The sequence below is a fragment of the Crassostrea angulata genome, chromosome 3 (genome assembly GCF_025612915.1).
Source record: "Crassostrea angulata isolate pt1a10 chromosome 3, ASM2561291v2, whole genome shotgun sequence".
Lineage (NCBI taxonomy): Eukaryota > Metazoa > Mollusca > Bivalvia > Ostreida > Ostreidae > Magallana > Magallana angulata.
In genome coordinates this window covers 55,499,282-55,521,962 of record NC_069113.1, presented here as the reverse complement: position 1 = coordinate 55,521,962, position 22,681 = coordinate 55,499,282, and the positions used below count along the sequence as shown (strand labels likewise).

At 35.6% G+C, this 22,681-nt stretch overlaps 4 protein-coding genes across 4 annotated transcripts in view; all 4 read left to right on the top strand.

Moving 5' to 3' along the window:
• The first annotated feature begins 386 nt into the window (after nucleotides 1-386).
• On the top strand, nucleotides 387-4,205 carry LOC128178295 (glutaredoxin-like protein C5orf63 homolog). Its single transcript, XM_052845399.1, has 3 exons — nucleotides 387-420; nucleotides 631-898; nucleotides 3,834-4,205. The coding sequence occupies exons 2-3, from the start codon at nucleotides 731-733 to the stop codon at nucleotides 4,002-4,004; spliced, it is 339 nt and encodes a 112-aa protein (XP_052701359.1). The 5' UTR covers nucleotides 387-420; nucleotides 631-730; the 3' UTR covers nucleotides 4,005-4,205.
• A 144-nt stretch (nucleotides 4,206-4,349) lies between these two features.
• On the top strand, nucleotides 4,350-6,327 carry LOC128178293 (uncharacterized). Its single transcript, XM_052845397.1, has 2 exons — nucleotides 4,350-4,782; nucleotides 4,999-6,327. The coding sequence occupies exons 1-2, from the start codon at nucleotides 4,732-4,734 to the stop codon at nucleotides 5,836-5,838; spliced, it is 891 nt and encodes a 296-aa protein (XP_052701357.1). The 5' UTR covers nucleotides 4,350-4,731; the 3' UTR covers nucleotides 5,839-6,327.
• Nucleotides 6,328-6,956: 629 nt separating this feature from the next.
• LOC128178294 (integumentary mucin C.1-like) lies at nucleotides 6,957-9,119 on the top strand. The gene is made up of 2 exons (XM_052845398.1): nucleotides 6,957-7,190; nucleotides 8,312-9,119. Exons 1-2 carry the CDS (start codon nucleotides 7,107-7,109, stop codon nucleotides 8,978-8,980), a joined length of 753 nt encoding a protein of 250 aa, XP_052701358.1. The 5' UTR covers nucleotides 6,957-7,106; the 3' UTR covers nucleotides 8,981-9,119.
• Nucleotides 9,120-12,478: 3,359 nt separating this feature from the next.
• The window catches only part of LOC128175983 (RNA polymerase II elongation factor ELL-like), a 30,776-nt gene continuing 20,573 nt past the window's right edge, over nucleotides 12,479-22,681 (top strand). The window contains exon 1 of the mRNA XM_052841923.1: nucleotides 12,479-12,640. Within this exon, the coding sequence (XP_052697883.1) occupies nucleotides 12,509-12,640 (132 nt within the window). The 5' untranslated portion in view covers nucleotides 12,479-12,508. The remainder of the gene's footprint in view (nucleotides 12,641-22,681) is intronic.

Sequence of the window (22,681 nt, the reverse complement as noted above, 5' to 3'; positions counted from 1 at the left end):
ACAGAGCGTCTCTATGACCAACAGACCAATGGAGTGGCCCAAGGAGGGATGCAAAGTTCCACATAGGAGTATAACACCCCAACGCCCACCCCCACCCACCCCCCAAAAAATATTTCTTCTGAACATCCATTTGTGAGTTATATGAAAGCATCCAGCTATGGTGTAAACTCTAAAGTGTTCATAATATTGATTGTGTTGCTCAGGTGAGCTTTGTGGTCCATGGGCCTCTTGGAAACGTATGCTTCATTGAAGCTCTTCCGCATTGATTATCACATTTTATTAACCACAGGGCATAAATAATAATAGCAGTGCACTGATCTATCCATAGCCATGGCACACTATTTTACATTCTCAAGTTCTAAACATTCATGTCCGAGTTGTTCATCTCAAAAGTGAAAGTAGAATCACCTGGATCGGCAGGTAAACTGGCGACACACTGACGGTGTCGATAAGCGACCACATTTATCAGTGTTTCTTCTCTAAATTAAAACAAACTTATTAAAATAGTAATCCGAATAAGCATGGATTCAGAATTTCAAGAGAGTAAATACATGTAGTTTTAAGAAATCAGACCTGTTTTTATATGTCCCTGGTGTAACTATATCTATAGATATTCATTTTTTGTTTCAGATAAGTATAATGATAGTCAAGAAAAAAGAAGTTTGAGTTTTTTGGGAACTCATATATTGAAGAGACAGTTACATGTGTATTTATAAACGCTGACTGAAGAATGAGGAGTTTGTTAAGGGTGAATGTATTGTTGTCAATCCTCCCGCTACGTGTTACGCAGTCCACGGCCTTTGGATCAAGGAAGTTGCCGGTACTGACACTGTATACGAAAGAGGACTGCAGTCTCTGTGATAAAGCGTTAGAGGTCCTCAAACCTTACAACCACCAGGTAATCTAGCTCAGATCGACCTTACGGTCTTATTGAAATAATTGATTAGACCATAAAACCGTTAGGTGAACAATCAGAAATACATATTACAACCACCAATTTACCTAATTTATGCTAACCTACCACCTATAGTCTATCCAGGATGTTACAGCAACAAACTTATTTATCACAGACTTTACAACTATCTGCAGCTTTACTATCTATCTCAGACACTGCAATCATCAGCTAATCTATATTAGACTTTCTAACAGCCAGCTAATCTATCACAGATCTTACGAAAATCAGGTTATCTATCTTGTACTTTACAACATTAGCAAATTCTGAAACCTTATGACAACCAGTTATAATATCTTGGACTTTGCAATCATTAGCTAATCTTAGACTATTTCAAACCTAAAATCAACTTGGTTATCTATCATGTCTATCTAAGATAATACAAACTAACAGTCATTAGTTGATCAAGCTTGGAACTTAATACAATCACTCAATATTGTGTATCATGCCTTAAAGGCTAACTAACTTACTTTACACATTTCAACCACCAGATAAATATATATCCTAGACAATACAACCACCAGGTAAATCTATCCTAGACAATACAACCATAAGGTAAATCTATCCTAGGCAATACAACCACAAGGTAAATATATCCTAGACAATACAACCACAAGGTAAATATATCCTAGACAATACAACCACAAGGTAAATCTATCCTAGACAATACAACCACAAGGTAAATCTATCCTAGACAATACAATCAAAGGTAAATCTATCCTAGACAATACAACCACAGGTAGATATATCCTAGACAATACAACCACAAGGTAAATCTATCCTAGACAATACAACCACAAGGTAAATCTATCCTAGACAATACAACCACAAGGTAAATATATATCCTAGACAATACAACCACCAGGTAAATACATCCTAGACATTACAACCACAAGGTAAATACATCCTAGACAATACAACCACAAGGTAAATACATCCTAGACAATACAACCACAAGGTAAATACATCCTAGACAATACAACCACAAGGTAAATACATCCTAGACAATACAACCACCAGGTTAATATATCCTAGACAATACAACCACCAGGTAAATACATCCTAGACATTACAACCACAAGGTAAATACATCCTAGACAATACAACCACAAGGTAAATATATCCTAGACAATACAACAACCAGGTAAATATATCCTAGACAATACAACCATAAGGTAAATACATCCTAGACAATACAACCACAAGGTAAATATATCCTAGACAATACAACCACAAGGTAAATCTATCCTAGACAATACAACCACAAGGTAAATCTATCCTAGACAATACAATCAAAGGTACATCTATCCTAGACAATACAACCACAGGTAGATATATCCTAGACAATACAACCACAAGGTAAATCTATCCTAGACAATACAACCACAAGGTAAATCTATCCTAGACAATACAACCACAAGGTAAATATATATCCTAGACAATACAACCACCAGGTAAATACATCCTAGACATTACAACCACCAGGTAAATACATCCTAGACAATACAACCACAAGGTAAATACATCCTAGACAATACAACCACCAGGTAAATACATCCTAGACAATACAACCACCAGGTAAATACATCCTAGACATTACAACCACAAGGTAAATACATCCTAGACAATACAACCACAAGGTAAATATATCCTAGACAATACAACAACCAGGTAAATATATCCTAGACAATACAACCATAAGGTAAATACATCCTAGACATTACAACCACAAGGTAAATATATCCTAGACAGTACAACCACAAGGTAAATATATCCTAGACAGTACAACCACAAGGTAAATATATCCTAGACAATACAACCACAAGGTAAAGATATCCTAGACAATACAACTACAAGGTAGATATATCCTAAACATAGCAAACACCAGGGAAATATATATCCTAAACATGGCAACCGTCAGGTAAAAATATCCTAGACTTCACAAACACCAGGGAAATATATCCTAGACAACAACCACTTGATAATTTCAGTCTAGAAACATAAAATCTTCAAGATAAATATATCCTTGACATTACAGCTACAAGGTCATTGTATCCTTAAAAAATACATCCATAAGGTACAAATATATTTTAGACATTACAACTAACAGACATTACATCCACCAGCTACCAGTCAATTCTGAATCAAGTGAAATTAACTTCACATAGAATGACCTGAACGTTTTTTATCACCTGAAATGAGAATTTCACTTTTTCATTTGAAAAAAAAATGTAAAGTGAATTCATATTTATCGAATTTATGTTAAGTGGACATGATTGGTTTTACATCAAATATTTCTCGCGGTATTCAATGAAGGAAAATTTCACGTGCATATCGTGAGGATATTTGTTTCACTTTAAGCACTTTTGGCTGTGTAACCGTTTGCATGGTTATCATCTAGCGTCTTCACATAAGAACTGTATCAGAATCACGCGGATAAAATTAAGGTTTTTACGTTTAACGTCGCTGTCAAATACCAAACCAATAAAAGATAAAACAAAACTTTGAAACGAATGGTTTTTATTTATTTACATAGACACACTGTACAAACACAGTGAGTATTCTTGCTATATGTAGACCAACATTTTAATGTTCTCTCTTGTCGGCTACGACCGTTAACGACAATCCAAATTGAGCGTCCACTATATATCAACCATTGTGCCCCAAACATATTTTATTCCTACAGATTGCAGTATTTTTGTTGCAAAAAATTAAATTAAAAATAGGACTTTGATTGAATTTTTAAAACGACGATTTCTCGATGTTTTCTCCTAATCTACGCGTGTGGGTGACGTTTAACATAGGACTAACTTAAGACAGCTATAGCCTAATGTATAATTTGTGTTGATCTGTTCTGACAATGGCGTTGATTTGGTTTTAGTTTGAGTTGGAGACAGTGGACATATCGCTACCAGAAAACAAGGAGTGGTATAAGAATTACAGATACGACATTCCCGTGTTCCACCTCAACGGCCAGTTCCTGATGAAGCACAGGGCGGATCTAAAGGTTTTCCACCAGAGATTGGCGGACATTGAAAATAAATCCGGGTAGAAAATGATTCACAGACAGTCTTTATTGGAAGAATCCGGGTCTAAAACATTGAATGCTGAATATATACGACTGTGAGACATTTGTAAAATATGATTAATTACTAGTATTTTATGTTCACATTTCTCGTAAATGATGAATTGAGAACAATGCCTCCATGTTTTAATTGATATTAAAACAGAAGTCTTTTTTGTTTTAATAGTATCAGACATGTTTATTTTGTTGCATTACTCATCTTGCGCCAGGAATGGTTTTAAAGTCCATTTATTACGTAATAGTCTTGTGAGCTCAGTGTTATCTGATAGAATTAAAAAAGAAGTTAAAACGTGTCATTTATATCAGCATTAAACTGAAATTAATTAGTCGATTTGTTAAATTACAATAAACACGCGTACGGGTGTTGACTAAGGAGGGAGGAGATCGTAAGCTGCACAACGGTTACAAGATAAAGTGGCCATTAAATACAGCCCTTGTAGACGTTTACTTTAACGATGATAGCTGTGTCGGGAGGAAGCGATCTGGAATCAATGATTTCCCGGTCCGTCCCGGACGACCGAGGAATGTCGGGAAGGAATGGCGGATCTCTATAATGGAGACACACCCACCTCGGCCTGTCCTGAACTTTAGTTCTGATAAGGGCGCCTTCTGTCGTTATCAGATCAGAGTTACTCCGTGATGACGACACATTAGTATATACAGTAGACGGTGTGTCAGTACTTATATAGTCACCATGAGATTTTACAGGTTCTTCACCCTTCTCTGTGTTGCTGCAGTGTGTCGGGTAAGTGGACATTAACATTTATTGTATATTTAAGTAAAACTGTGGTCCCAAGTAGTTACTTTTGTTTAAGGTTATGGATAATGCATACATACCAAAAATAAGAGGTAGACATGAAAATATATTGAATGATGTAAAGAATATATAATTTAACGATGCATTTACACTTGATATAACCAAGCTCAACTGTTTACCTTATTGGTATATTCTTTATTTTAGGTAGAAGGAATAGCAAATCCAACAACTGAATCAAATCCAACAACAACAACATCTACAGCAACAACACCGACGACGCCGACGAAACCAACAGAATCCACTACTACATCACAGAAGACAACAACAACAATACCCACGACAACAACAACACCCACTACAACGACAACAACACCCAATACAACAACAACAACAACACCCACTACAACAACAACAACACCCAATACAACAACAACACCCACTACAACAACAACACCCACTACAACAACAACACCCAATACAACAACAACAACACCCACTACAACGACAACAACACCCACTACAACAACAACAACACCCAATACAACAACACCCAATACAACAACAACACCCACTACAACAACAACAACACCCAATACAACAACAACAACACCCACTTCAACAACAACAACACCGACGACGACAACAAGAACAGACTCGTCATCAAACTCGTCGACTACAATAACTGCAGTTCCGTTAGGATCAGTTCAAACACAGCCTAGTATTTCCACCCAGGGACCAACACCCTCGCCTACTATCCAGACATCTGAACGCTCTACAACCCAACAGCCAAGTATTTCCGGACCCACCACACAGGCACCCACGTCAACTTCCGGACCCTCTTCTTCGACCTCTGTTCCGGTGACGCCGGCCGCCAGTTCCTCGCCTAACTACGACCACGAGTTGGCCATTATCTTCGGTGTGATGTTTGGACTGATGGTTCTGGCGGTGTTTATCTTCTGTGTGTACCGGTGTTACAAAAACGACCAAAAACAGGCCTACATGGAGGGAGGAGGAGACATTTCCATCAAAATGTCCAAGTTCTGACGATTGTGATAAACTTGTGAGAGAGATTCGCTGAACTTAAATGTATGAGTGATGGACTTGGACTTACGATATTGCTGAATGGATTTATGTGTAAAGTAGACGGCTGTGAGGTATTGTTCATCAGTGTTTACATGCATGTATTTTATTTATATAAGCCATGTGGATAGCTTTCAAGGATTTATTTTGTGCATTAATTTTGACAACCGTGTGACTGGCGATTCCCATGTGTCAAAAACTGAAAAACGTGCCTGAAAATAGTGATGAAATATTTGTTTGATGTTGAATTTTGTGTTTATACACAGTTACATGTATAATATTGTTCGATCTTACGACAACAAGGGTAGACAACGTTGTTCTTCTTTTTATATATATATATATATATATATCAATCTGCATTTCTATATTTGACCCCTATAAGAGAGGGGATGGAAATTTAACAATTTTAAAAGGATTTCATTGCATTTGTAATGATAAAAGAGATATGCCAAAGAGAGTTGTTTGGTCGTATTTCTTCTACACAGATGTGGAGACTTTCTGATAAAGAATTCAGCCCAGTATACCTATATAACATTACTTGATCAAGGATATTCTGTAATTTAGATGGATTTTTACAATGTTATTACCATCAACCAAGAACATATTCACCTTTTTATTGTTTAATATCTACGACTAGAACATTTAGCAAATAAAACTCTAATGTCGAAAACTCCGATTCAATTGAAAATTATGAATCAAATCAAGAATTTACAATATAATTGATAACTTTACGTCTTTTAACATTTTCTTTCAATAAATTTTGAACGGATACAACTGCATAAGGTATCTTGTCTAAAAATGTGAATTTAATATGGTATATATTTATCATACTGATATTTTAAAGTGTCGACATAAAATCAAACAACATACGATAACGGTCGACAGTCAAGTAAAAAAAACCCACAGGTAATTGGCAACATGTTTCATACGATTTTATTTCGTCTTTAAAGAATGAAGTTTTGGAGAGTACATTAATTCCAGTAGTATTTAATATTAACTAAATGTTAACAGATATTGGCAGTTATCTAAAAATGGTTTGATTATAAACAGAAAAAAAGTATGTAAAATTGTTATCTTTTTCAACACGCTCGCGTCAACTTGACGACGCAGGTATTGGTTGTACAGCAGGTGTACAGGCGCTACCGGTCCCCGCTTTATACACAAGATCCCTCCCTGCTCTGTGTTAGTGGTCAGTGAGGAAGAGTGCAGGGAATCCCGCCGTTGTCCTATGAATGGAAGTCCATGCAGTGTCCATCCGGGCGGCCTGGGCCCAATGGGCTGTCCTATTAGCCCTGACGGTGCCCGCTGTCTGTAAGGTAAGGAACTGTCACAGACTTCTGCATTCCGGTCATGGAGCAGTACTTCCTTCTATGTACAAATGGATGAGATGAATATTTGATATGTTCAAAATTAAATCGGAAGCAAATTATCTTTATTAAAATCATTTTGTCAGCTTGTATAATGTTGACATTGAACAGAAAACAAGTATGTTAGATTTAGTTTTTACTTTTTTCGACTTTGAAAAATGAACCTTTTAATTTTAATTCAAAGTGCGTTGCAACATAGCACTGATTTAATTATAGTTTATCTACATGATTATATCATGTTTTCATCATATGGTACAGGCCTATTCGTTCGACAAACTAGCAAATTATCACGGAAAATGATTAAGTCCAAGCTAGAAGAATACAATAGAATAAGATAATTATGATACATCGGATACGGTTTTAAATGTTTTACCAGAAAAAAGGTAAAAAATTATATATGTATTTTGGCTGTACACCCAAAAGGGCTAAATTGCCTTAAGATATTTTTTTTCCCTTAAATTCAAATTTTTCAATAATAGTTTTTTGATTGACCCCCTGCCCCCCTCTAGATCCACGCATGTAACATAAATGTCATTATGATATGAAATTGATCTGTGTGCAATCTATAGTATAATGATAGCTTCGTCAGACCTTCCTGAAAATTCCAAAAATGCATATCCGTGATAAGCTACAGGTGTAGTGCTTAATGCGAATGGATCGATTGTCTCCTATCTTGCTCTCATTTAAAACATTTTTCTTGATTGACAAACTACAAACACGGCATACATGGATAAAAAAATATCTGATTTTTTTTCTTACATTATCTTGTGTTGGTTGGGGGATGGGTGTCCACAATATTTGTGTCTTGAATTCCTCTTACATTAAATTTTGTCGTTTTTAGCAAATAACGTGGTTTTCCAGAACGTTTATCTCTGCAATATGTTCATCTAATTCTTGTGAATGGAATATGTTTTTAATCAGTTTTTCCACATATTCGTGATGCAGGCGATTGAGCAAGAAACATACCCGGTATTTTACACGATCATTGGTGGAACCTGTGTATTGTCAAGTGGGTACATGCTCTCTGATGCGCGTAAACAACATTCTGAATGATTGCATTTTCTCTTTAGGGCCAGTCACAGATTGAAGAACCTCGTCAGCTCCGCCTGAACCCGCTTTTCATTGAACTGATGGGGTTAAAGGTCAATGCCAAAAGGTCGGCGGATGACCCAGGGACTCCACATAACATGATGGCACTGACAACAGACCGACCGTCAATGTATACATCTACTGTATCACAGACTGACGAAATCAACTCAGCACAGACTAACGCAATCAACTCAGCAACAACCAGTCCGGTGCCATCCACAACAATAGAAACAACAACCACGCCACAAACAACAACCACACCACAAACAACAACCACGCCACAAACAACAACCACGCCACAAACAACAACCACGCCACAAACAACAACTACAACAACAGTGACGACTGGCAGTCATGTGACAACAACATCTGAATACACAACAACAACAACGACGACAACAACAACGACAAAACCAGTGACCCTCTCTAGTCGGACAACAAAGACGGACACAAACTCACCGACAATACCGCCGAAGGGTGACGCCTCCTCTAGAGAGGACTCCGAGGACGATTTCGACCATGAGTTGGCCATCATTTTTGGGTCCATGCTTGGGGCCATGCTGTTAGTGTTTTTCTGTTATGGAGTTGTTAGATGTTACAGACAGGAAAAAGTAGAATTCAACAAAACGCAGCAAAATTTTACTGGTTGAATTAGTAGAACCGTTCGTTTATGTATATGTTGATAATATTAGAGAATTTTGAATTTACTTACCATGTATTTAGAGAGAGAGAGAGAGAGAGAGAGTGAGAGAGAGAGAGAGAGAGAGAGAGAGAGAGAGAGAGAGAGAGAGAGAGAGAGAGGGAGAGGAGAGAGAGGGAGAGGAGAGAGAGAGAGAGAGAGAGAGAGAGAGAGAGAGAGAGAGAGAGAGAGAGAGAGAGAGAGAGAGAGAGAGAGAGAGAGAAGAGAGAAGTGAACAATGCTCTAAAGGCCATATTATCTTTATACAAAGTATAGAATCAAAATTATATCTATATGCTTGTTATTTTTTTTATTTATACGCTCGTCCTCTATATTTGACATTTATTATCAAGACTTAGCAACGGTTTACAAAATTAATTTTTTTTAATTAATTGTATTTGTTTGATATGAAATAGAATAAACTGGATCTGTTATGTACAACTGTATTTATTAGTCATTCTTAAAATTACGTGCCAGTCCATATTACCAAGTAGATATTACTGGCAATTAAATGCATTTTTTATCATATTCTATTCAAAGTAAATGCATGCACTTTCTTTTTGTCAAAACTTTGCTGTCTTAAATCAATATTTTTTTGCGGGGGGGGGGGGGGGGGGGGGGGGGGGGGGGGGTGGGGGGGGGGGGGGGGGGGGGGGGGGGGGCTGGGACTATGACTACTATGAGTAATGAATGTCAATAAACTACAGATAAACTCCATATTTGCAACTTTTTTATAAATATGATATCATTTTCTAAAAGTTCTTCTGTACACTAAATGTTTTCAATATAGATCAACGTGAATTATGCATATGTATTTTTTTTTCAGTCCTTAAAAAGGTTCGACAATAATAAATTAACACCGTTATGATATGTACAAGTAATGAAGCTACCATCTTAATATAATAATGTGTGTGTTTTCTCCAATAGTATAATTTGATTGGGAATAATCTATTATTTGAAAGACTGTTTTGTGGATGTACATGTATGGCCTAATAGCATGTCTAATCTAAAATATGTTTAAATGAGATGAAACAGTCATTGGCCTTTGACATACCTGTATTTCAATTAATTGTACACCTGTTTGCCACCCACTGTCGTCGAAAACCTCAGTAAGTTTGAGTCCACAAACTGTATGGTGGAGGATATCGATGGTCACTCCCAGACACTGATTTTTATTTATATTTTTTCTTATAATGAAAAAACAATTTCAGTAGAGTTTATATATACCGGTATTTAAAAATAATATCGATACCGTCAGGTGACTGTGATACCATCTTACATTTTGATTATGTCTTTATTCTCTATTTTAACTAATTCTCTATCCAAGCCTTTTAACCACGAGATGCCTTTTAGGGTCGACATTATGAAAGGGGCATGGTCACGATTTTGGTCAAATTCTATTTTTCTGTTTTTATTATTTAAAATACTTTAGGAATGCATTTCTAATGATCAAATGAAATTTGAGAGTCATTCTTAGAGTTATAAGCAAGATACAGGTTCACCATTCTTTATCGCGTAAACAAGGCTCGTGCCCTGTTTTTGTTTACATAGGTTCAATATACCATTAAAACATCTTTTTTGAGCTGATTTGTTTATCTTTTTATTCATTTTAAGCATAAATAAACAGTTCCTAAGTTTAACACATTCATTTTAGGTCTAAAACTGAAATTTTTAGTTCAGCATCTGAAATGTAAACAAACGCTTTGTTTACAAGGTAAAGAGTTTCAAGCCCTGTAACTCGCTTAATACTCAGCAAATGACACTCAAATTTTAGTTGCTTATCAAAAATGCCTTACTGAAGCATTGTAAACAATAAAATCGGATAAATAATTTTTTATAAAAATTGTGTCCATGCCCCTTTGAAATATATATGTCTCTTGACAAGATGCTGATGTAAGTAAATTCATATACAAATGTAAAACACGATTTATTATCATAAAATTACCTGCATGAGGGGAAAAAGCCATTATGATATATATGAGAGAGAGAGAGAGAGAGAGAGAGAGAGAGAGAGAGAGAGAGAGAGAGAGAGATTTATCGTTTTTATGACACAAGCCTTTACGCGTTATTGGTTGTTTGTTGATACAAGAAACATAATTCGAGATGTTAAAAATATAAAAGCTGCATTGCTCGAGTTGTTGCCCTTCTCTTTTTCTTCATAGTATTTGTATGCATGTACATGTAATAACTCGAGGAAATATGATCAAAGCATACTTTTCACAAAAAATGTTGTGTTTAAGATTTTTTTTAAAAAGTAAAAGTAAAACAGAAAGTTAAAAAACTTAGAACATTATTTACTATTATATTTATATAGTTTAATTAGGATGGCGCCTGCTTTTCTGTTGATTAAGAGATTTATTTTACAGTGTGATAAGGACGTAGGGATGATTTAATCTTAAAGAAAAAATAAAGAAAAAATAAAAGAAAACTTGAGAATCTAGAACTGAGTATAACAATATAAAATGTATATGTAAAATATGGAATGGCAATGTATCTTAAATATGATGAAGATGGTGTCGGTGAATTTGCATTTTTCAAAATGCAGAGAATGCCTTAATTGCGTGAAAACTCGATCTGTTACATATACACGTACGGCTGCCCGACCCCCCTAGCTGTCGATCATGATGTGCCAGTGGCGGTTGTAGTATTACGTTCATACGGCAATAAACGCTGTCAACGCGCAGTGATGTGCATCACCCGTGCATAACAGTGCCGCTAAAGAACACTTCCTTAAAAGATTGGTAATTAGCATGTACTCTACAAAATCACCATTTTAATGACTGTATTTGTGGGGATTTCCTTTTCTTGTTACTTCTCATGTGTACACACCCTTTACATTTATTATAGTTTTTCTCAGTTCATCCTCAAGTCCTGGTTTGAGAATATTTTTTAGTCATTTCATTTTTTTAAAACAAAAATATACATGTATATTAACATCCATAATTTGAATTCGTTTGTAAATTCTTAATATGCTGTGAATTTAAGCACCTATATGTAGAATACTTATTAATACTTCAAATACACGGCCAGAATTTTTACTTGTACAAGCTAGATAACATTGATCATTTGAAGTATAAAAAACTGTTTAAAACAAATCGTTGAGGGCTACATAATTGTTGCAGCTAATATTGACGCCATTTAAACAATGCTTAAATCTCTCTCTCTCTCTCTCTCTCTCTCTCTCTCTCTCTCTCTCTCTCTCTCTCTCTCTCTCTCTCTCTCTCTCTCTCTCTCTCTCTTTCTCTCTCTCTCTCTGTGAAACTTGATCCTGGTTTTCTCAAAATACAATATTTCATAACATTTTATATTTGTTTATATAAAAAAAAAATTCTAAAAATTATAAATATCGTATGTTATCATAATATCATAAATCCCTACTACAAAACGAAAACATAGGACCAAAACATAAAATTTCGACTTCACGTATCTAGACCGGAAGAAGGTTTTTATTATCTTGAGATCGCCCCCATCTACAAGTAGCACATTGAAGAGCTCCAATATGGCTACGCTGGTGGAGGGTGAAAAATATGGGCTATCTTCCACTTCAGCAAATTACGAGCAAAAAAGCGTAGTCCATGTGAAATTAACTGATTCCGCATTGAAGGCAATAGAAGATGTACTTAGATGCAAGGTATGAAGTTTTTATCTTTCTTAGTTAACTAGATATTTCACTCGAAAGTGAACCCTCTAAGCGACGGAATTTTGCCCACTCAACAATATGGCAGAAGTATTTTGGTCTCTTACTTATTTTTCAGTTACTTGTGTTATATTAAATGAAAGTGAACCTTGTAGTGAATATATTCAGTGATAAAGAGTAACTGTGACTTATTGGACTTTTTTCTCGTTCGGTTTTCGGTACGTGTTCTCTGTCACAACCATTGGCAATATGGCTTTCTCCATTTTTGGGAATGTCGGTTGGTTTTGTTTCTTCTGACTTTATGTAACATTTTTTGATGAATTCGCCTCTATAGAACGATGAAAGAAACTCATATCATTAGGAATTGCTTTATTTTGTTCTCCTAACTCACATTCTCATTCTTTTTGCCGTAGTTTGACAGCCATTTTTTGTGCTCCATATGTTGCCATGATAATCACTCGAGTGACAATTCCAATCTGTTATTTTACATTTTTATGAATTACATAGCCCAGACATTTAACATAATTTTAAGTTGGTAAATATTAAAGTTTTTCAACGAGATATTCGTACAAATACTTAAAGTGTTTGAATAAAATTCTATGATTAGATAAACTTTTCTGTGTAAATAGAATGGAGAGTAAATCTTGACAGTGACACTGGGATATGTTGTTGACCGGTACAATAGAGGGTTCACGTAGAATATGTACACATCCTGATGAAGACATACCAAATGGCCATGACTTTGCTTTTTTTTTTAAATCTTGTAATCTATTATATGTAGTTTGGACGATTCGGACTTATCTCTCATGTCCCTTATTTTTACTCTTTTTCTTATAAAAACCAAAACAAATGAATATATACACCACACTGATATAAAAGCTTCTTTCTTTACTTTGCTGATGTTTCAGTTAATTACTTTAGAGTATACATTTAAGTGTTCAGAATACCAAAAAAGATAAGGCAGTAAGGACAAAAACAACAAGAGCTGATGGGGTGGGAGCAGATGGATGTTTTGTATTTGGAGAGGATGGGTTAGGGTGGGTAGGGGGTCCTAGCTGAATATGTTTTCAAATGTTTATTGTGTTACAAGTATGTTATATTTCATGCTGACACTGGATCATCTCCGAGTTTTGCATGTAATACACACATATGGCTGAAGTGATAAATGAAAGAATATGATCTGTTTATGATAGTAATACTGTGACAGATGTAGACGATCACAGATACACAACAGAGTATCTATACCTCTGATATTTCTGGGTAATTAGGTCACAGTTTGTTAGCAAGGTCATCAGAAGAGAGTACCACTGTAAGCACAAAACCAATGATAATGTTGCTCAGTTGATACTAACTCGTACCCAAATACAAGATTTTGTCTCTCATACCCATCCATCTATCAGAATAATTGTCCTACAGACATAACGGTCACCTCGGGTATATATCCCTACCTCTCATGCTATAATTCTTTTCTTTCATATCCACAAATCTTTTCTGTAATCTAACATCCTCTCAGATTTAAACCAACTTCAACTTCTCTAAAATATTCACCCAACCACCGCCCAGTAAAATTGCCAATATGTATTTATAAAGAGTAAATAACAAACAGAATTGTTGACTTTACATACAGGGTGTATACATGTTACAGAAGCTCATTTTCACTAATCATAGGGCTATTTAGAATCCAACTGCATGTGCACCTTGTAAAAGTTGTCTTAATGATAATTTTATCCCAAAAAAAGACTAACATTTTCTAACAAGTCAGCTGAACATATAATACATATAATGCAGTGAGTTGCATAAAATGCAGGTTATTTAATGTTGATACCAAGCTTTTAATATATGAAATAGTTATACACCTAAAACTGTGCTTCAAAGATGGGAAATGGTGTATTTTTTTATTGAGTGTTTAATTCTGAACCCTGTTGAGTGCATTTACAATCTGGTAATCGCTGGTAAACAGAGTTTTTTGACTGCATCACAACTTTTAGACGGAGCTGTGGCGGCACATGCACCGCACTAATCACTGATTTCCTGAAGTCTGTTACTACGTCATAGGGGTTAAGTTTGTGTATTATCAATTATTGTGCATTTAAGGAGGCTGGATAGCAAACAAATTACCCGTTTGATCCAACCTTAACATTTAAGGTACAATAACTTATTTTTGCAAGAAAAAATTATTAATAAGGAAAAATTGCAAATTTTTAAGTCTAAAATTTGAAATTATTATAATTTTTTTAGAGCTTTTGAATATATACCAGTTTTAGAAATGCCCTGATAAAATTTGGTTCTGCTTGTTGTTTTATCAAGGTTTCAGTCATTTATGGCCATGTTGATGGGTTATGTGCGATGTAGAGGCAATTTGTGTATTTTGAACAGACCCCTATGGTTCTTGTTTACATCCCTGACCCCCTGTCTGCTATGTCAGTGACACCTTAGCTCTGCACCCCCTGGGGCTAGTGTGTCCAGCTGATGGCTGCTAAAACATGGCCCAGGGAATGTGGATAAGATCTAATTAGTGGTCATTGGTCAGGGATTAGTTTGATTTTCCTCTTAATCCAGGCAGTGATGTGTTATCCAGATGTTTAGATGTAAACTAGTCAAGCCTTATACATAGAATATTACATGATATTATTTATTTAAAACAGAGATAATGCCCAAGGACAACAGCTGATTATTAACAAAATAATAATATTAGGTGGAGAATCTTTGACCGGATACTTCTCTCTCTAATTCAACTATCCCTCTGTTAGCTTTAAGACTTTTTGATACAACCCCACTCTGTGTAGGCTAGTGTTATGTATACATCCAATATCCCACTATGTGGATCATCTATCCCACACTGCATTGATATATACTTGTAAAAATCTGGTATCCTTATATGTGTAGATTTGACAGACTGTGTGTAGGCAATCATCGCGTTGTTTTAAAGGAGTGCCTTTATACTACTAGAGAACTGTGGGTTGTTGTTTAATCAATACGTGCAGTTTTCATTGATAAACATTCATTAAATATCCTCACTTTTGATTGTATTGTTATAGTATAATGAAATGCAGTGTCATTTAAAAATCAGATTATTATTCTATGCCTGAAATTGGTGCTTGATGAATATCATTAACATGTGATTTATTTCATTTAAAAGACAGAACACTGCAGTGGTATTAATTAACATTAATTAAAAAAAGGTTGTGTGGCAATATCTACACTAACAAAGCCGGACTTAGCGCATTGGATACCAGTTAAAGGAGTATAAAATGAGCAAATCACATAACAAGAATGGGAGGAAATATGAAACCAAGTCTATGACTATATACAGTAAAACACGCTTATAACGAAGTCCCAGGGACGGGCAATTTAACTTCGTTATAAGCGTAATTCATTATATCCGTCAAGTTTACAACATGAAATGGAGTCTTGGGGAATGAAATTCACTTCGCTGTAAACGTCAATTCATTATAAGCGTGTTCGCTATAATCGTGTTTTACTGTAGATGGTAGTGTTGGGGAATGGGAGTTAGAATTGTACCATATTTAGTACATGTATTTATACCTATCGAGTACATGTATTATGTCACTGGGACCAGTGTCGCCCCATGCTGCTGAGATCTATACCAAAACAAACATATGATGCATAAGTAACACTGTTAGATAGATAAAACGCTTATCAAGATTTTATGCGATAATTAATGGAACTCATTCATATCAGACCATGTCAGTCAATTTTGGACTATGAATTTAACATTTAAAGGATGCCTTAGGGTTAAATTTGACACACCTGTACTGTATAGGTGCACGACAGGTGCAAACTTTGCCCATATAAACAAATGAGAGGCTTATGTTAGCTTATGTTGTGTACATCTAAACTCATCTATACCAGGAATACACAATAATTATACCATATGTAGGGTGCTTTTGACATATGTAATGATTATAGTACGTAATGTTACACAGTAGTGTCACAGACAGGTTATATAGGTATTTTACTTAAACATGTGTGAATTGAACCTTTGTAATGACTGTATTACAGATATTGGACTGAATTGAGTATCATTATTGTTTGACAGAGTTAAATAAGACAGATATGATTCAGAAATAAAATACAGTCAAACTTCATTGTCTCAAACTAGATGGGGCTGTTCAAAAACTTTGAGATATCCAAGTATTCAGGATATTGAGGGTAAAATACTTACAATTAGGTGGTGTCGACTTACAAATCACTTCGACATATCAATTGTAATTGAGATATCAGTGTTTCGGATATCCAAGTTCAACTGTACATGTAAATCTAGTTGGGAAACATAGTTTAAAATAGGATTCATGTTAATTTTTAATTACTTTAAATGATATTAAAGGGAATGTTCTTTTATAGATTAAGCGGGGAAGAGAGAAAACTTGGTTTCCATTATCATGGGGAAAAGTTTAAGATGAAGTCTTTTGTGTCAAACTCAATGAAAACTCTGCAAAGCATGCAGACTATTTTTAGTCGTCATTGGAGATACAAGATGACTGAAAAAAGAAAAAGAGACTTGAATTGATGTAATAAAAATGTTTGCTACTAAATACATGCATGTAAGAATATTGGTTGCATCTTGTCATGTAATGAAGAAATCAATATGTGACGGTGATTCCTTTGTTGGCTTAAGTTTCCAGAGGTTGTGTTAAGGTGAAAGGTCAAGGTCGTATACCATCACTCCTTGCCTTTGTGTCCATTGTCTTATCAGTCGGATCAGGTTTTTGCTGACTGGTTTGATTTTTTGAAAGTAAATGATAAATAACAGTATCAGTTTAATCCTTGATGATTAAACAAAAAAAACCAGTACCTGTGTTTATCAGTAGATGGTTATCTATTGGAGGATTATATATATGGTTCTATCAGGTGACGGTTAGCCAGGTGTTTATTTCTCATCACCTGTACTCTAATGTTTATGAAACCCCCAGAAATACTAATGTAACATCATGACTTCTGAACTGCTTGACTAAAAAATTCATGACCATTAAAGTATATGTATATATAAAATCATGACCCAATGATTGCCTAATATATCCATAATGGCCACTAAAGTGCATAATAACTGGATCAAACTGGTAAATACGGAGATTGTGCACCTTGAGCTTCCTGTGAATTGTCAATCATATAAATGCTGGCTTGGTTTGTTGTGTTCTGCAACCTTGCCCTATAATATTTCATTAAGATCAACCACTGCAAAATTGGCTTTGTTTAGCATGTGCAACAAGTTTTTTACAATGTCAACCATTGCAGTCCTAGCTTTGTTAAGTATCTTTTACTAGTTTTAATCAATGTTAACCATCGCAGTCCTAGCTTTGTTTGGTATGTTCAGCTAGTTTTATACAATGTCAACCATTGCAGTCCTAGCTTTGTTTGGTATGTTCAACTAGTTTTGTACAATGTCAACCATTGCAGTCCTAGCTTTGTTTGGTATGTTCAACTAGTTTTGTACATGTACAATGTCAACCATTGCAGTCCTAGCTTTGTTTGGTATGTTCAACTAGTTTTGTACAATGTCAACCATTGCAGTCCTAGCTTTGTTTGGTATGTTCAACTAGTTTTGTACATGTACAATGTCAACCATTGCAGTCCTAGCTTTGTTTGGTATGTTCAGCTAGTTTTGTACAATGTCAACCATTGCAGTCCTAGCTTTGTTTGGTATGTTCAGCTAGTTTTGTACAATGTCAACCATTGCAGTCCTAGCTTTGTTTGGTATGTTCAGCTAGTTTTGTACAATGTCAACCATTGCAGTCCTAGCTTTGTTTGGTATGTTCAGCTAGTTTTGTACAATGTCAACCATTGCAGTCCTAGCTTTGTTTGGTATGTTCAACTAGTTTTATACAATGTCAACCATTGCAGTCCTAGCTTTGTTTAGTATCTTCTACTAGATTTTTACAATGTCAACAATTGCAGTGCTTGCTTGTTTAAGGTGTTCTACTGTCCTGATCATGAAAGCTTTCAAATGATGTCAAACAATCCCTGCTGGCTTTGTGAGTGTGTTCCATGAGCTTGGTCAAGAAGGTACATTTTCAACCATTGCTGTACTGTGGTTTGGTGCTTGGGTTCAGTCTGTTATTAGGCTACACATTAAGAGCTGTCCTGAATACAAAGGGTCACAGTGTGGGGAATGATCTATTTGTGGGCAGTTTATCACCTTTGGTTGTTCTGAAAACAAAGGATTTCTGTCAATCAGGTCATACCTGGGTTATGTAAGGACTCCATATTATCAGTGGTATTGGCCAAAAGTAGAGGCTACATGCCAAATCAGGAAACCAAAGGGTTGGTCTGAAGGGGGGGGGGGGTAGGGGGCAGCAAACTATTCCTGGTCTCATTGGCACAAACACTTGTAAATGAACTTAGAACTCTGCTATAATGGTTTCTATGTTGTTGTTTTTTTTATCATAATACATCCTTATATACATATCCTGACCCTATTTATAGTATATAGAGTGTTTTTACAACCTTTGTACGATAGGGAATCAGGAATCATTAGGTGAAGACATACTCCCAGACCAAATAGGGAATCAGGAATCATTAGGTGAAGACATACTCCCAGACTAGATAGGGAATCAGGAATCATTAGGTGAAGACATACTCCCAGACCAAATAGGGAATCAGGAATCATTAGGTGAAGACATACTCCCAGACCAGATAGGGAATCAGGAATCATTAGGTGAAGACATACTCCCAGACCTGTACTTGTGTCTAGTGTGATATCCTCAGACAAGTCATCTTACTTCAGGAATTCTTACCATGAGTGGCTCCACCAGCATAGCTCTCCATTATGACACCATTACAATTAGTATATAACAGTTCATACTTGTAATTGTCTGTCAGCTTTATCACTAAACCCTACTCCATTTGCAATTACAGTCAGAACATGTACTGGGATTTATAATTCTTAAATTATAAATCAAAGCAAATAAAAAGCAAGGGAATAAAATATACGTTGGTATGATTTAATCTGGTCAGGTCCATTGAATGGGTGCTGATTCTGGTTTTATTTGCAAAGTGTCACATACTTTTCAATGAAATTATCTTTATTTCTGGTAAAACCTTAGTCTGTGTTAGGAATTACTTTGGATATTTGAACCACTACAACACACTATGATGAACACAATTCATCAGATGAAAGTTAAATGATAAAGTTATTAATTTATTTCTCAAGTTAATCGTTTCCAGAGACCAAGTGACATTTGATATAAGTACATGTATATAGAAACGCCACAAAGTCAGACCATGTCCATAAATCACTGAAAAAATCACAATCCTAAGACCTACGGAGTCAGACCTCAGGTGTTTTTATGCCACAGCTCTTCAAGTGTTTATATATAATTTTGCTGCACTTAATGTGTTCTAATACTGCCACTTTTTCGGTGTTTGCAAATCTGCTGTGCTTTAGGCTTTCTAATGCTGCTGCACTTTATGTGCTAACAATGCTGGTGCATTCATGAGTTGTTAGTTAATTTGCTTCACCTTAGGAGTTTTAGTTATGCTGTTCTGCTGGTGTTAATAATGCTGCTGTGTTTTAAGTGTTTTAATGCTGCTTCCCTTCATGTGTTTATATTTATTTTTAACTTAAGTTATTTCAATGTTGGTCTACTTCAGGTGTTTATAATGATTTTTCACTTTAAATGCAAAAATGCTGCTGTTTTTCATGTTTGTGCACTTCACACATATCTTTAACTGCACTCATTTGTTTATAATGTTGTAACTCTTCATGTATAATATACTAGTAATGCTGCTTCACTGAAGGTGTTTACAACGCTGCTTCACTGAAGGTGTTTACAACGCTGCTACACTGAAGGTGTTTACAACGCTGCTACACTGAAGGTGTTTACAACGCTGCTACACTGAAGGTGTTTATAATGCTGCTACACTGAAGGTGTTTACAACGCTGCTACACCAAAGGTGTTTACAATGCTGCAACACTGAAGTTGTGTAAATACAATGCTACTAGTTTACAAGGTTTCTCTATTGGTCTTTTTTATGCTGCTGCATTCAGGTGTCAATAATGCTGAGAACATCTTTCATTTGTATTATTGATCAACATGCAGATGTTTACCAGAATTTATTTAAGCAGAAGCATAAAGAGTGTAAGGGGCTATTTTTGAGGACAGGTGCACACAAAAGACTATCTGGCTGTGAACACAACACCAATGAACTCATTGAAAAGGCCATGGTGCAGCTGCAAGATAAGAGTAGAGTGTGTTACTCTTCCTTTCTATTTCTGCGGGTCCAATCGTAACACTGCCATAGTAAACTAGTCCATATATATTCTTTACTGATTACGGCTTTGAGTCTTTGCCAGGGCGCATGGTACCCAATGGAAAAGATAGTGGGAGTCAAAGACTAAATTCTCTTTAGTTTACAGTGTATATATAGGTGTATCTTTTAGTCTGTTTCATTAAGTTGAACCTGTGAGTTATTTTTTATTGTTGTGCTATCTGTCTGAATGACTAGATGTGCAGTTTCTCAGGAAGATGCTACATTACATATACCGCCACTACATTACATATACCGGTTCACTACAGTACATATACCGGTAGCTAATAAATAGGCCTCTTGATTTAAGGTCCTTGAAATCAATGTTGATGTATGTGGAACTGAAAAATTTGGTCCTGTATTTGTCAATAGTTACTCAGACTTGATAAGTCTCTTTTGTTGCATCTCAAAACCCAAGTCTAATATATGTCATTGTTATGACATGTAGAACACCGACACATTAATCTTCTGATGGAGCGTTTCCTTGAGCAGCAAGCTAATAAACCGTGTACACTTTTATTTTATTTGTTCAATTTTATCTAACATGCATCAATGCCGAAAAAACCAGAGTCAATTTATGTTGAGTATGCATCGGAACAAGGTGTTTGATGTTTGGATGTGAATCATTTGATTTGTATGGCCCCAAAAAGTCAGGTGATTAAAAGTTGTGAACAATTGCAGTCTGAATTAAGGCCATAGGTACGCTATGGTGACAGCGTAGCCTATTTTCTGGAATTTAAAAACTTCATGTTGATTTATTATGACAGGAGATTGTATTGGAATCTAGCTGCTCTGGCGTGATCTTAGATCCAAGTTGTCAAATTACGAATTTCCCTGTAGAAAGTGTTTTTGCTTAAGTTCATTTATTTTATGTGCAAATGATTAAATTTTGGAATATTAATTATAGCTATCATTTTTCACCTGATGAGCTCATGAATTTATTTACATGATTAATACAAAACCAAAAACAGTGCATCTTTGTATGGTTTTGAATGCAAAAAATTATCATTGACAAGCCAATTCCAAAAAGGCAGCAAAAATATTCAATTCTATCTATCAAAAGTAACACAAACATGATCATTGTTAAAAGAGAATCAGAATCTTATAAGAGAATTGAAATCTTGGAAAGTTTGATTCCGTTGAAGAATTTCTTAAAAAAGGGAAGGTGTAAAGGAACAAAACAATTGTTGACTCTGATGTTTGTAAACAGGCCTTGAAACCCTGCTTGCTCTGTTGACGTCATACCATTGACACAGCTGAAGCCATCTCTGAATTTTTCTGGCTTTGTCAAAATGATGAAATGATTTGTTGGTGTGACATTAAAAGTCATTTTATTTCCATATACATTTCCTTAGACCGTGGCAGTGACCTCACTACCTATATGACATCAGGCCCCCCCCCCCCCCCCCCCCCCCCCCCCGCACCAGTTGTAAGCCTAAGGAAATAAACGTACGCCAAAATAAGCTAAATAAACGAAATAACTTCATTGAATAAATAGTTGTGTAATGTAGAACACTTATTTTTGGGTCTGCTTATTATTTGTATAAATAGCTTTTATTTGCTAAACCTTTCTTTTATCACCAAGAAATTCACCCACTTTGCTTTTGTCCCAACACGTAAACTGTTGTGTTCTCAGACATTGGGTGATAAATATTAAATGAGCACAGTAAGTCTCCTCATCCAATAGGTACCATTCTGTGTGCGATTTATTTCTGGAACAACTACGTTATGATTCCATGTTATGTTGTCAGGTCGTCTTACTGCCAT

What these genes read in the sequence shown, in the direction of transcription:
- LOC128178295 (XM_052845399.1), top strand. Translation starts at nt 731, where the DNA reads ATGAGGAGTTTGTTAAGGGTGAATGTATTGTTGTCAATCCTCCCGCTA. An exon ending in TCAAACCTTACAACCACCAG is followed by an intron (nt 899 to 3,833) that starts GTAATCTAGCTC and finishes ATTTGGTTTTAG; the next exon opens with TTTGAGTTGGAGACAGTGGA.
- LOC128178293 (XM_052845397.1), top strand. Translation starts at nt 4,732, where the DNA reads ATGAGATTTTACAGGTTCTTCACCCTTCTCTGTGTTGCTGCAGTGTGT. An exon ending in GTGTTGCTGCAGTGTGTCGG is followed by an intron (nt 4,783 to 4,998) that starts GTAAGTGGACAT and finishes TCTTTATTTTAG; the next exon opens with GTAGAAGGAATAGCAAATCC.
- LOC128178294 (XM_052845398.1), top strand. Translation starts at nt 7,107, where the DNA reads ATGGAAGTCCATGCAGTGTCCATCCGGGCGGCCTGGGCCCAATGGGCT. An exon ending in CGGTGCCCGCTGTCTGTAAG is followed by an intron (nt 7,191 to 8,311) that starts GTAAGGAACTGT and finishes TTTTCTCTTTAG; the next exon opens with GGCCAGTCACAGATTGAAGA.